Here is a 15,031-nt window from a genome sequence, read left to right on the forward strand (position 1 = left end):
AACTTTGCTTCACCTATTCTTTTGCATATAATTGTTCATTTACATAGTCTTTTCCATGGTTATATGCTGACTCTTTGAGGGCATGATTTTTCATCCTCATATTCCCAGTTCCTGATACAATATCTGTATATTTTATATAATATCATACTAATAGTTGTGGTAAAGTTAGTAATAACAGTACATAAAGATAATATACTACTAAGTATAGAGTTGAAAAAAAAGAATTGCATAGTATCTGCTAAATATACATCAACCAATATCTGTCTGAGGTACCCTTAGTTACTACCTAATTACTACCTACCGGCTAGTATTCAACCATGATGTATTCATGTATTCAATTGATAGATTGTATTCCTGATGATGCTTTTATTTTTCTGTCTAATGGTGTATTAACATAGCTAATGTTGGCTGTTGAGATTAGAATCAATTAGCACATTAGAACATTGTTTATTGAGCATGGCAAATGTTTGCCTTAACTTCTTTGCTTACTTATCTTAAAAAAAATTTTTTTAAATGATATTCTAAGGAAGCCTAATAAGAAAAGAAAATTAAATAATTTTGGTCAGAGCAGGAGCATCCTCTGCCCCAATCTCTTGATGTTCAGCTAACTAGTGGGCTTTTATATATACAAACCTTCTTAGATAAAATCGTGGTATGTTCATATGTAGAATTTATTAAAATGCACTTTTTAATAAAATATATAGTTATATGTATAATTTATATCTTCACATATAAATATATATCTGAATTAAGATATTTATGTTAGTAAAAAATACTAGCTAAGAAAATACCATAATTAGGAGGTATAGACTATACTAATAAGCACATTAATTTTGGCTAACATAAGAAGTTTGGCTCTAAGTTCTAAGTTCATAATCAATTAAACACTGTATTGTGTGCATTAAGGCAGGATATTGGCAAACTAGTCCTTAAAAGTAGTTTGATGTGGTGCTTTTCCTCTGCTAACTTTCCTTTTAGGCTCTGCTCTAAAATACTTCAGTGAATTGCATTCCTGGGCTCACCCACTCTCTGGCTTATGATTGTATCTGGCCCCCCCAAAAAAGGCACTGGCAAGAGATGGAAGAAAGGAAGGAGACAGAATCCAGAGAATATATTCACTTGTCCTGGGATACTGTTTGGTTATGCCTGCACTTTTTTTTTTTTTATGGTCCAGTATCTGTCAGAAACTTTATTTCTTTGGCTATTTCCCCAATCAAGTTCTAACACCACCATGCCACTCCTAGTTTCGAGATAATAATACACTGAACGTACACACCAAAATTTCTGGCTCGTATTCAAAATATATTGTAGTTTATCAGTTTAAAACAAATATTGTATCAAGTTTAGAAAAATAAATATTAATACATAGTTATATTGAAAGAAAGAGGTGGGATTAAATTGTTCTTATATCAGAAAAGCAATGAACAAAGGCTGTCACTACTGCTAGAGCTAAACTGATGACATCACCAAAAAGGTGTTACACTGAAGGCCATGGTGTCAGCAGTTGTCATAACTGAGGACATAGGATCAACATATGACTAAGAATCATCATCATCTGAGAAACACCAGAAGAGGAAGCAACACATTCATGAGTCAAAGAATTTATACCCATAACATAGAGATAGTATGGAAACAAAAAGGAGTTGAAATAAGTATAGTTACTACCTACAAAGAAATAAATAAAAGTAATACACCCATGACACAACAAAGTAAATACTTATAAAAGAAAATTTTATAGTTGTGGAAAAAGAAATTAGTGATCATAGGAAAACCAATTCATTGAAATCAATTAAAAAAACCTAATCATAGTCTGGTTGAATAACAAAATGAACCTAGCTAAAAAACAAAATAGTTCTCACATATAAAATGTATGCATTCCTCTTGGGGACAATTGCTTAATATTTGCAAATTCAATTCTTGCAGACACTTTATAGGATATAACTATGAAGAACAATGAGTCGGCTCTCTAAAGTACCAAAGAGAAGTGAAGAAGCACAAAGTAAAAATCCAAAAGTTTAAGTTTTTATTTAAATGGAATTTCATAATAAAGTAATAGAAAAAAATTAAGCCAATATTTGAAGTAATAATAGCATGGTTTTGCATACTGTAAAAGTTAATGCAAACAAAATTAAAACAAATACACAATAAAAGAACAAATAAAGCTTCACAGTTGAACATGTTGTGGGTAGCTTCCACATGTTAAGGATAAAGAGACAGTTCGAAAGCTATCAGAGAATAAAACAACACAATAAAGTGAAAAAAATCCGTTTTCATCACTATTTTATCAGGTTCAGTAGATGCATCACATCCATAAATTTTGTCCATTTTCAAAATACTAAGGGGGAGTTCTGCATTAAAATTGCATGCTAACTTGCTTCAAACCAACCTTGCCACCAAGGAAGACTAAGACATGGACAAAATTTAAAGTGGGAAAAAAATACATGTGTTTGAAAATGTGCAGTAAGGCATTAATCATCAGGCTTAGAGTGTGCAAAGCTTTCACATTCAAATGAAAGGACTGTTCCTTAAAAATCCATCTTTTCGAAACATCTTGCATACATGAGGTCTTGGGGCATGCCACATCAGTGTGGTTTATGGTGGAGAACCAGGGCCAAATTGTATTAGTTTGACCTCTGGAGTTGCTGGAAACTAAGTAAGTATAAATTCAGCCCCATGGGCAATCAGCTATGCCTACTTGACTGACCCCCAATAAAAGCCTCAAAACCAAGCACAGGTGAGATCACTCTTTGGCAATACTTCATACATTTTGCCATAGGTTGGTGAGAAAGTAAGTCCAATCAATGACTCCAGGGGAAAGAACAACTGGAAGCTAGTGCCTATTTCTCCTTGACTCTGCCCTTTGCGCCTTTTGCCTTTGCTTCAGCTACTCTGTATCCTTTCAGTGTGATAAACCATAACCATGAGTATAGCAGGTTTTTTCAGTTCTCTGAGTCCTTCTAGCAAATCATCAAACCTGAAGGTGGTCTTGGGAACCCTCAACACAGAAGATATCAGAGAGCTTGAAGGTAGTAAAAACAAACCATAGAAAATTCTGAAGGAGATCATGCATAAGTGGGAATTCGATGTATTCTGGAAGTTATATAACAAATCAGTGATTGGAACGATTAACTATTTAATATGTCTGTCTCTCCACATGGCCAAATATATATAATATAAATAGAATATATGTGTAAGCATTTTTGCTACACATATATACCTCAAACACAAATTTCAGTTGGAGAAGAGACCTAAGTAAAACAGAAATATCATTTTTTAATAAAGAAAACTGTCTCTAGAATATTAAGGTAAGGAAGTCTTTTTAATAGACTCATTTTGAAAGGTAAATTTGGTAAAAGAAAACATTACCAAATGGTGTGACTATTTCAAAAAGACTAATACTCATTTGACAAAAGAGAGCATAAACGAAGTTAACAAGAAGGAGAGAAATTGGGAGAAAAACATATATAAATACAAATAAAATATTATATATCGATAACACAAAACAAGGGAGTATACAACATAAAGAACATTAACAAGGCAACAAGAAAAGTACAGACAACTATACAAAAACTGGAGAAAAACAGAGATAATTCTTCAAAAAATGAAACTCAGTCGACTTGAAAATATATTTTTAAATTATCCAATTGCACTAAATAAGCAAGTGAAATTTGGAAGAACAGTGAGATACCATTCTTTTCTTTTGTCAAATTAGGAAAACAATTGAAATTAATTTCAATGTTGGTTACGTTTCTGGAAACAAACTCTCATAGAGTGATATTATCTACATCGGGGCAGCCAGTTTTCAGGGCAATCTGAGAATGTCTATTAAAGTATGAATGGTGCAGACTCTGTAACTTAGTATTTCCGTTTCTAAACACTTATAGGTTGTTCTCCCTTCATATAACTTGCTCATTCCTCATTCTCCATTGTTGTTTTCTCACTTTTCTGGCCCTGTCAGTTCAGAGTATCCCCAAGCTCAGACTTTGAGCTTCTCCAACTACATTCATTTTCTTAGTTATGTAAAATGTGTGGCTTTAAATGGCATCTGTAGGCAGATGACTTCAAGATAGACCAGCTCACTCTCCTAAACTACAACCTCACACATCCAGTGGCCTGCTCATCAACTACTGTTTTATTAGACAAAAGCCTTCTGTGCCTCTTCAAATTCCTTTGACCACCTTTTTCTTTAGAGATGCTTTCTAACTTAGGGGCCACACTGCTGCTGTCTTTGCCAGCGCCCTTGCCAAGTTTCCTGAGCTCACTGGAAGGCTTCTCCACCCTCGTGTGCCACAAACCAAGCCCCATCTACTTCTGAACTGCAATGAAAAGAATGAGGTGTGGAATCTCTTTTGCTCATTGACCAACAAGGAACTACCTAATAGCATCCAGAAAAGCATTGCGATTGTATTCCCTTGACTAATGGAAAACGAGAGATGGGAGGAAACCGAACAGGTAAATTTTGTCTTTCTTCTGAACTATTCTGAAGTGCAGTTTTTCTTTGAAAATCTTTCTTAGAAGTCTAAACTTCTGAATAAACACATGTGTTTACTACCTGCTGCATCTCTTCCTGGCTCTGAATGATGCAGCCCTTTTAGTAAGCTATTACTTAGTTTGATTTTCATCTGGCTTTACCTCACTTGCTTTCTCCTTCTTATCCTCACGGCCTTGGTCTTGCACTTCCCAAGTCAGCAATTTAATCCTCATCTCGGATTCTGGTTTCCAAATGAGCAGATGCTCCAAACCTGCTCCTCTTTCAGCCTTCTTTATTCCAGTAAATGACAACTTTCAGTTATTTAGCCCCAAGTTCTTAAAGTCATCATTAACTCGTCCCTTTTTTTATGCCTCAACTAATCAATTAGCAAATCCTTTTGGTACTACTTTAAGAATATATCCAGACTCGCACATACTTCACACCTGCACTTCTATTTTCCTGGTCCAGGATACCATTAACTATTGCCTGAATTACTTCAAAACCCTCCTAAGTAAATGAGTGGATAAAAAAAAAAAAACCCAAAAACTGTGGTACATTTATACAATGAAATACTGTGTAGCAGAAAGAAAGAGGGAACTCCTACCTTTTGCGACAACATGGATGGAACTGGAGAGTATTATACTTAGTGAAATAAGCCAAACAGTGAAAGACAAATACCATATGATATCACCTATTACAGTAAACTAATGAACAATGCAAGCAAATGAGCAAGATAGAACCAGAGGCATTTAAACAAGGAACAGACTGACAGCGACCAGGAGGGAGCGGGGAGGGAGAAAAGGGGGAATGTAGGGGAAGGGTCTAGTCAAGGAACTAATATGAATGACCCATGGACATGGACAACAGAATGAAGATTGAATGTGGGAAGCGAGGTAGGCAGGGTAGAGGGGAGCAATGGGGGAAATAATGGGACAACTATAATAGAAAAACAATAAAAATGAGTCAGTATGTAAAAAAAAAAAGAACCCTCCTAAGCTCTTCTGCTTTTGCCTTCCTACGATCTATTCCATAAGTGGTAGCTAGTATAATACTCTAAGTACTTGCTGCTTAAAACATTCAGTACCTTTCCATTTCATTCAGAGTAAATGGCAAAATCTTTATAATGGCCTATGTGGTCACATACACACTGTGTCCTTCACCCTTCCCTCCACCTCTTCTTCTACTACTTTCTCCTTCCATTTCTCCATTTCAATCACCTTGCCCTTCTTGATGTTCTTGAAACACATGGGAAATTCTATTGCTTTAAGGTCTTTGTATTCCCTTCCTATAACCATTTACTCCAAAATAGCTTCTTGGCTAATTCCTTATTGCCGACAATATTTTTTTCAAATATAATATTCTCAAAGAGTCCTACCTTGACCACTCTATTTAATACAGAAACTCAAACTCTCACTTTAGTGCTTTTATCCTGTTTACATTATACTGATTTTCTTTGTTTCATAACTTATATTCTCTTCTATTTTTAATTGTTTATTATTTATTGTCAAACTTGTTATAATGCAAACAACATTAAAGTAGAGATTTCTGTCTGTTTCATTCACTGACATATTCTAAGCATTCAGAACAATGTCTTGCAACCCTGACAGGTGTGGCTCAGTGAGTCGGACATAATCCTGCCAAGCAAAAGGTCTCAGGATTGATTCCCAGTCAAGACACATACATGCCTGGGTTGCAGGTTTGGCCTCAACTGGGGATTCATTTTTCAGGGTATATGAGGCAATGAATCAATGTTTCTTTTCCTCTCTCTCTCCCAGCCCCTCTCTCTAAAAATAAATAAATAAAGTTAAAAAAAAAGAAGAGCAATGCCTTGCACTTGGGAAATACTCAATAAAGCATATTTTGATGAGTAATTGTTTACTAAAATATTTTAATAATAGTAAAATTTGAAGGCCATTAGCATTCATAAATAGATTAGATTAATAAAATGCAGTATATTCACATGGAATATTAAAAAGCCAGTAATATGAATGAACCATACTTACACATCTCAATATCAAGAGATCTTCTAAAACAAAACATTGAGTGAAAAAAATCAAGCTGAAAAATAATGTGCAGTGTTAGATTTCCTTTATATAAGACATACATGCTAGGCAAACCACTATGATGAATGTTTTATGAGTGTGAATGTGCCCATAATCTGCTACATATAAAACTCCTGAAGTTAATGATCAAATGGGACTTCAGCTTTACCTGTAAAGTTTTTGGCTTTGTTTTTAAAGAATACACTTATGTGTTACTGACCACAGGATGTAGTTGCAAATTAAAACATATCTTGAAGACAAAAAGACACCTCTGGCTTGTGTATGAGAAATAAATTTAAGTGAGAGTGAGATGGGACAAAAGTTAATGTGACTTCATGACTTTCTCTTTTCTGCAGCCTGGAAAATGACCTGAGGGTATTAAATTCAAAGGGGGAGGAGACAGATACCACTGCCCTCAAAGTGAAAGGCACCTGAGTCAGAGCAGATATGTGGTCAGTCACACATTAGTGGATCCTTCTCCAACTTTTCCTGCCCATACTGATCACTTCCCCTTCGAGATTCCTGAACATACTGTAGATCTCTTTTTTTTTTTTTTTTTTCAAACGAGTGGCTTTATTTATTACAACAGAGAACACCAACAGGTTTAGTGCAATGCAAAGTCACCGTCAATAAATACTGTTGCTCAGACAGTTTCAAGTTTGTACAGAAACCGGGGGCCAGACTAGACCTTGGTGCGGGGGGCGCTGGGCCCTGTGGGCAGTCACGAATCTGAGGGCTTCATCGATCATTTTGTTGGGGTTATCACTGCTTTTTACACGAACGCCATGTAAACAGGTTGCAGTTTTCTCTCGGGGACGTGTACCAGTTGTGTGTGGCCCCTGGCCGGCCCGGTGTTACCGCGCGGCGCCCATTTCCGAGGTTCGCGGTCACTGCCAGATGGGCCGCTGGGAACCCACGAGGAGACCACCTTCTCAGCAGCTGGTGGAGGACGCGCGGGGACAGGTGACCAGGTGCTGCCACTGAGGACGCAGGGGGAGGGGGCAGGCCAGCAAGGCTGTGGACGTGGCGTGGCCTTAGCAACGGGCGCTGCAGAGCCCAGCACTTCAGCCAGCGTCACTTGCTGCCTGGGTTGTGTCTTAGGAGCTTCTGGGACCCGACTTCTCCCCGCCCCCGCCCATCACTGCTCCTTGGCAGGCCGCGGTGTCACAGATGCCGGGGGTCCCCTGCGCGCCAACAGCTCCGGGAAGGCCCGCGTCTCCGGGCGGCCCGGGCTCGCCGTGGGCCCCGTCTTGGCCATCTTTGCCAACGCCAGGCACGCCTTGCGGTCCTTGCAGGCCCTGGTCTCCGTCAGGCCCGTCCAGACCCACACCGACCGCGCCCTTGTCTCCTCTGTCCCCCGGGTTTCCTCTGGGTCCGGGCTCTCCCAGCTCACCGGTGGGGCCGCGGAAGCCAGGGGGCCCCCGAGCGCCAGGGTGACCGATGGAACCAGGGGGCCCGGGGCGCCCGTGGGGGGCCAGCAGGGCCAGGCCGCCCGATGGCTCCCGGCGCTAACGGCTTCCGCAGGTGAGCAGCCAACTGCGCGATTTGTTCACTGATCATGCCCCCACACAGCTCCCTGATGTGCTGCTCACTGGCTTCTTTTCCCGGGACCCCGGGTTTTCCGGTGATGCCAGGCACGCCCTGCACGCCCTGTAAGCCCACAGGCCCGGGGGGGTGGGGGGCGGGGGCCTGGCACACCCTCCACGCCGCTGGTGCCGTTGGGACCCTGGATGCCTCTCGGGCCCAGTTCCCCTCGACTGCCAGGCTCTCCTTTGGGTCCAACGGGGCCGCGGGGTCCCGGCTCGCCTTTGTCCCCGGGAAGACCATCGGAACCGGCGATGCCCTGGTCTCCCTTGGGACCCGTGGCTCCTTCCGGGCCCCGGTCGCCCCCGCCGCCTCGGAGGCCCTGGGGGCCTGGCAGGCCAGTGTCCCCGATGCTGCCCTTCGGGCCCTGGAAGCCTCGGATACCAGGGGCCCCAGGAGGGCCTTGCGGACCGAGCGCCCCCGCTGAGCCTCTGTGGCCCGCCTCGCCGCGCTCGCCCGGCACGCCCATGTCCCCTGGGACCACGGGCTCTCCCAAGGGGCCGGCCTCACCCAGCTCTCCAGCTTTGCCCAGCTCTCCTTTCTCACCCTTGGACCCTGCTCGTCCAGGCAGGCCCGGCAGCCCGTTGGGACCCTTCTCTCCTGGGGCGCCAGTGCGACCCGCCTCTCCCTTCTCACCATCCAGTCCTAGCAAGCCGTCCCGGCCGTCCTTGCCCGGCATGCCCGGCTCTCCAAGTGGCCCGGCCACTCCGGGGGCTCCTTTGGGACCCGGTTTGCCCAGGTCGCCCTTGGGGCCCCGGAACCCGTCTGGGCCCCCCTCGCCTCTGTCACCCGCTTTCCCGGGGGCTCCTGGGATCCCGAGGGGTCCTCGGAAGCCAATGGGACCCCGATCCCCGGGAGGCCCAAGCGGCCCTGGCAGTCCTCGCAGCCCCCGCGGGCCCTGCAGCCCCACGGTGCCGGGGAGACCGGGGGGGGCCCAGGCGGGCCGGGGTCACCCTTCTCGCCGTCCTTGCCGACCTCTCCTTGCTCCCCTTTGTAGCCAGTGGGTCCCTTGAAGCCCGGCATTCCTGGGGGGCCGGGGGGCCCTGGCGGACAGACGGCCGGGCACTGAAGGTCAGCCGCGCCTTCGGGAAGGACTCCTGGGTGACCAGGGGGTCCAGGAGGTCCGGGAGGGCCAGGCAGGCCCGGGAGTCCAGAGGGTCCCGGGGGACCCCGGAGGCCGAGTCCGCCTGGGAGCCCACTGACCCCTGCTTCTCCGGGCGGTCCGGGGAGTCCTTTGCCCCCAAGCCCAGGTGGCCCCGGGGGGCCCAGACTTCCCCGTTCTCCGGGAGTGCCCTTGAGTCCAGGCGGTCCTTCTCTCCCGGTCAGGCCGTCCACGCCGGGCAGCCCTGGCAGCCCGGCCTCTCCTGGCTTCCCTGGCTTCCCCGAAGCCCCTTTCAGTCCCGGGGGCCCAGGCAGACCCGGAGGACCAGCTTCTCCATCGATGCCGTCCTTGCCCGGCTTCCCAGGGGGCCCTGGGGGGCCAGGGGGGGCCTCGAGGCCCCATTTTCTGCGCCTCGGTCACCAGCGCCACGGCCAGGAGCTGCCCGAGCAGGAGCGGGAGCAGGGTCCGGGCTCCGGCCATGGCTGCGCGCGCTCTGAGCGGCGCTGGCGGCGGCGGCCGGGCTGGGGCTCGGGGCTCGGTAGATCTCTTTTTGTGTATCCCCATAATATCCAGCATCTTGTTGAATACACGTTAAAAATTCTGTACAGATAAGATTGGGTGTGTTCAGGGTGGTAAAAAAATAAAATAAAACAAGAAAGAAAGAAAAAGAAAAGAAAAGAAAGAAAGAAATACCCTTGGAAAATACTTTGCATTTACACTTTATTATATTTGTGTTTTTATAACATATTTAAATAGGTGTTACACTCTACATATTTAAAAATGTAGCTCCCCCCACATAATTATCAACTAGATGTGTTAAATTAACACTAGTTATTTATACCCTCCTCTTACCTCGGGTCTTTTCAAGAACATGTCTATTATCTGTTTTACGGTAGGGTTGATGGTTAAAGATACAAATTCATAAATTTCTTCAAACAAGAAAGGGACAGAGACACTGAAAAAGAGATCAGAAGGAAGATTGAGGTGACAGGAAGAGGGAAGAGAATCTGAAGGGTTTCAAAGAAAGAGGAAAAGGGTCAGGGGTTAGAGGGAACAAATTTTAAAGATTTGTTGTGTTATCTATTATGTAACTCTTCTCTTAGCTGCCCCACAAAACCAGAAGTAAAACTCGGTTTTTGGTCATAAAAAAACTCTGTGCAGTAAATGCTTGTTAAAAAGAGAGACAGTGAGGATGGAAGATGGAATGTGTGGAAGAAAAAGAAGAGAAGAAAAAGAAATCAGTTTAAGCTAACACATCCCCTACTCTAGTCTCTGTACAGTTGTGAATACCTAGTGCTTTTTTTCCCCTCTAAGTAATAAAATCCCATCATTTATGTTGGCAAAGGAGCTCAAACAAATATTAAAATTTAGATGTATCAAACTAAAGGCAATTAGATTCTTGACAGGCATGGGAATGTTATTTGTACATCTTAAGTATCCTTCAAGCTTCTCTTCCTCCCATTTGGAATTTATTTTATATAGAACTGACAGGTTACTCTTCCTAATTATTGCTATCTTTGGGCCACTGCCACCTTTCTGCACAAGGACTTTATAGCATTAATTCTCTACTTCTACTTCTGAATTTATGGTCTACTCTTTAGTCTAACAATATCTTAACAATAATCTAAACTTACTCCCAAATAATATTTTTTCTACAGCTCCCTTAATAAATATCCACTTTGTTCAGAGAGTTTTAACTTTGTCCCTTGTTCTGTTTATGTCTACAGGCTCAGGATAATGCTGCTTTATCTTCCCATAATGCATTATCCCCTCACCCCACCCCCCCACTTAAATCTATACTAGTGTAAGGACTTTTCCTTCTTAGTGACTATTGGCCTTTGCAGTGGTGGGATAAATAAAGACAAGGCAGAGATAGGTTTGGTTTCTAGGATTTCAGTAATGTAGTTGTTCTCATGATGACTGTCACCGTCAAGTGCTGTTGTAATGCATTTGGTGCTAGGGCCTAACTATAGCTCAAATACACCCTTATAAGATACATAAAATTAATTTTTCCTCATTGCCATTACAAGTGACACAAGTGAGCCCTCTGTAATTGCCACCAGCATGTCTCATCTATTACAGAGTCAGCATTAGTCATTCAAAGCATTTATATTCATCGACATATTTTATATGTCAGGTGATCTTCAAGGTACAAAGATTTAATGGTAATCAAGATAAACTTGATTCCTGCCCTTTTAGAGCATAAATTTCAGTGGAAAGAAACAAAAAAACCAATACATAAAGAAGATAATTTCAAGGCTATAAGTGCTATCACATAAACAGAATGATATGGCAGTAAATTGTAAAAAAAAGAAACAACTATAGATTGAGTCATCAGGGCAGATTTTCTGATGTTGTGCGATGTGAATTAAACCCTGATAAAGGTGCAGTATTTCAAGAGCGTGGGAAAGAGTATTCCAGGTAGTGGGATCAACAGAAACAAGTTTGGAAGGACATTGGTATCTGGATAATCAGAGGGTTCAGTGAGGTTGCAGTGTAGTGAGGAAGGGGGAAAATGGTACAAGTTGATGTAGAAAAGAAGACAGAAACCAATCATTCAGGACCCCGTGGATCAAGGTATGGAATTTTCATTCTATTGAAAGTAAAATAGGAGGCCATTGGAGGATTTTAGTAGGGGCTTAACATCTGATTTCCATGCCAAGACTGATCTTTTTTCTCAATGGAAAAGGAAGAAGGAAGAAGATGGCATATCAATTCCACTGTTGCTCCTACTTCAGAGATAGGTTCTGGAAAAACATTATGCATTCTGGATAAAGGGGCTTGTAGTATCTGCTAATAATCATTAAAATGATTCTAGGTAGACCTCTGTTCCCCTGACATATTACCACTAAAGGTCTTGCCTGCAGAGTATTCCACATCTGACATCAGTAGATCAAATGACTACCAAACATTCCAAAGTTCTACAAAACAGTAGGTAAAGCTGAAAGGAAAAAAATCTAAGATAGAGGAAGTTCCAATTACTACTGGGTGAACCAGCTTACTGAACAAGACAATAAAAAGGCTAAGAAAAGTAAAAAAGGCCTAAAAGCCTGATTAAAAAGATACTAACCAGAGCAACTCTGTATTTAAGTAGAGAAATTAGCATAGCTTCCCCAATTCTGATTTACCCTCTTTCAATAATAGAGATCTCCTTTGTTCTTTAAGATTAAAGTTAAGTTCCACATCTTATATGAATATTTATCTTATGTTTACCAACACTTTCATAGAGTGTAATGTTGTGTTATTCTTAAAGTGTGTTGCACTATTGCTAAAAACTATAGCTATTGCAATAACTGAGGAAGTAAAATTGATCATTTTGACAATTTATTTTTGGAAACTATTTGCTCATATAATGTACTTCTACCAAAAGCTTATAGCATTCAATAAAAGAAGTGAGTGAGGTTCCATTCAATCTGTTCAAATATTTTCAGAAAGTTACATAATCCTAAGTAGGTTATAAATTGAAAATACTGAATGGCTGTATTTGGCAAGCTCTGAGCACAAGAAAGGAGAAAGTTCTGATAAGAAGAGTATGTCAGAAATATGTACAATAAGTACTAATGCAAATGGGAGGAGGGGTAAATTAAAAAGAGGCAGGGAAAATATCCTCTACCATCAATCATTATTAAACTCAGCTGAAAGGAATATAGGTCAACCCAATGACCACCCTTGATGGAGCCCATAGCAGATGTCTGACATTGTTTTTGTTGCTGTTGTTGTTAGCACCCAAGTTCCTACTTCCTATTAGCATCTTATCTCCCTGTTGTTAAAATTCCCTTTCTATGTATTGTTTATGAAAGGTAATGCCCAGCTCCATAAATATCAAAGGGGAGGGTGTTTCTCATTCCATATCTGCATAGACAGGAGATAACATATAACATGGAAATGGCCAGTTGACATTGTGGCTCCTGAGACTGAATTTTGATGATGTCATTCACTAGTTAGAGTCGGTATTCTCTGAAGTGGCAGACTGGACCAGCCTCTTATTGCTACATAAACATTGTCATACATTAACTAACCTTCCAGAGCAGACTTGGTTTTTCCCAATTTTTCAAATCAAATTCTCCAGGCTATCATGAATTTTGTAAGGTTCCAGTAAAATTGCTTTTTTGGCTTAGGAGAGCCAGAGCTTGATTCTAATGCTTGAGAGGAATAAATGTGGTTAGTACTGACCCAGGCATTGTTTAATCATTTTTTTTCCCCCTCGGTGTCCAAACTCCCTCCAAGCCAACACTGCCTAATTCTACTTCCCCATTTAGCGAAACTATCTTCTATGTTCCCAGTGTGCGTTCCTCCCCCAACCACAGCCCCAAGAACCGCAATGCCTTATGTCTCTGTTTTTCCAACTGAGAACCTACCCCTAAAATACAAAAATTATTAGGAGAAAATTTAAGCCAAAGCTAGAGCAGCTATTCTTTTTTTATTTTTAATGAAGGCTTTTTAATTTTTTAAAAGATTTTATTTATTCATTTTTAGATAGAGTAGAAGGGAGGGACAAAGAAAGGGATAGAAACATCAATATGTGAGAGAACCAACTGGTTGCCTCTCACAGGCCCCCAGCTGGAGACCTGGCCCACAACCTAGCCATGTGCCCTGACTGGGAATCAAACCAGTGACCTTTCAGTTCACAGGCCGACACTCAACCCACTGAGCCACTCCAGTCAGGGCTAGAGCAGCTATTCTTAAACTTAGTATCCTTAGAGTCTGAAATGGTATATGTTAAAAGTGTGGTCTCAGAGACCACACTAGGTCAAAATTAAAGCATGAGAGAAGCCTAGAAATTAGCATTTTTTACAAACTAAATAGATTTCTGCTCAACAGGATCAAGGAACCATTGGACTATGAAGGAAAAGAGCCATATATGAATGGGTCTCTGTCTCATAATGTATGTCATATTTCATTCATATTTACCTCACCCATTGATTTCTTCAGCAATATGAGATTTCTTTGGCATTCAATATACAGTTTGCTCTGATTTGCCCGTGCTTTCTGGTGAATTTCTTGTTACTATTTAAAGCTTGTTTATTTATTTTGTCAACAGGTCTAGCTTCTTATAATCAACTTTAGAGCATTTTGCAAAGGTCAGTTTCTCTACAGAGACAACTTAAATTCTGCCCCTCAAAGGAATCCTTCCTCTAAGCATGGGAAATGGTAAACATTTGTCATTAGCAACCACTTGCCAAGGAATCCTAAGATAAGCTGAAAATAAATGCTTACTGCTTCAGCATCTCAGAGAACACATAAACCTGTGTTTCCTTTTAATATATCAAAAATAAAGATTACTGGGAGTGAAAATTTTTCATACCAAATTGAAATCAAATTAAATTTTTCTCTTTTGAAAATTATTATATATTTACTATTCTGAGAATAATTTCTGTGTAGAAGGTGAAAAAACCAAAACATTTTTTCTAAACTCTATATAGTTTTAATTATAGCTATATAATAAAAATAATTCTGGTTGGAAGTTGGAAACACAAGTTTTAATCTCAAATCTGACTTTTAAAAATCTTATAATTTCTTATTTTATTTTTTTATATATTAAATTGATATAATTCTACCTCTCTTGATTATAGTATTACAAGACAGGATTAAGTCTGTAAACTATAAAAGCATTTCACAAACAGGAAATACTGGAAATACTAAGTTAATATTGTCACAGAATAAGTAATTTAATTTAAATAGTATTGAAAAAATTGGTCTGTGGGGTTCACTTTAAAACTGGTTTCTCTTTTCTATCCTAATGGCTTGGACAGAAGGAGCCCAGAGGTCGGGGGTGGGGCGGGGCGGGGGCACCTAAACTATTTCCCTCAGCCCCAACTAAGTATAATGGGC

The 15,031-nt window shown here is 41.4% G+C and overlaps 1 protein-coding gene across 1 annotated transcript; it reads right to left on the minus strand.

The window, feature by feature from the left end:
* Nucleotides 1-7,307: 7,307 nt before the first annotated feature.
* Nucleotides 7,308-9,679, minus strand: LOC150001431 (uncharacterized). The gene is given in 5 exon segments (XM_090287169.1): nucleotides 7,308-7,979; nucleotides 7,981-8,187; nucleotides 8,189-9,028; nucleotides 9,031-9,585; nucleotides 9,587-9,679. Coding segments are annotated over 5 exon segments (2,064 nt in total). The 3' UTR covers nucleotides 7,308-7,610.
* Nucleotides 9,680-15,031: the final 5,352 nt, after the last annotated feature.

This window comes from Furipterus horrens, unplaced genomic scaffold (assembly GCF_987537825.1).
Source record: "Furipterus horrens unplaced genomic scaffold, mFurHor1.1.pri manual_scaffold_9, whole genome shotgun sequence".
NCBI lineage: Eukaryota > Metazoa > Chordata > Mammalia > Chiroptera > Furipteridae > Furipterus > Furipterus horrens.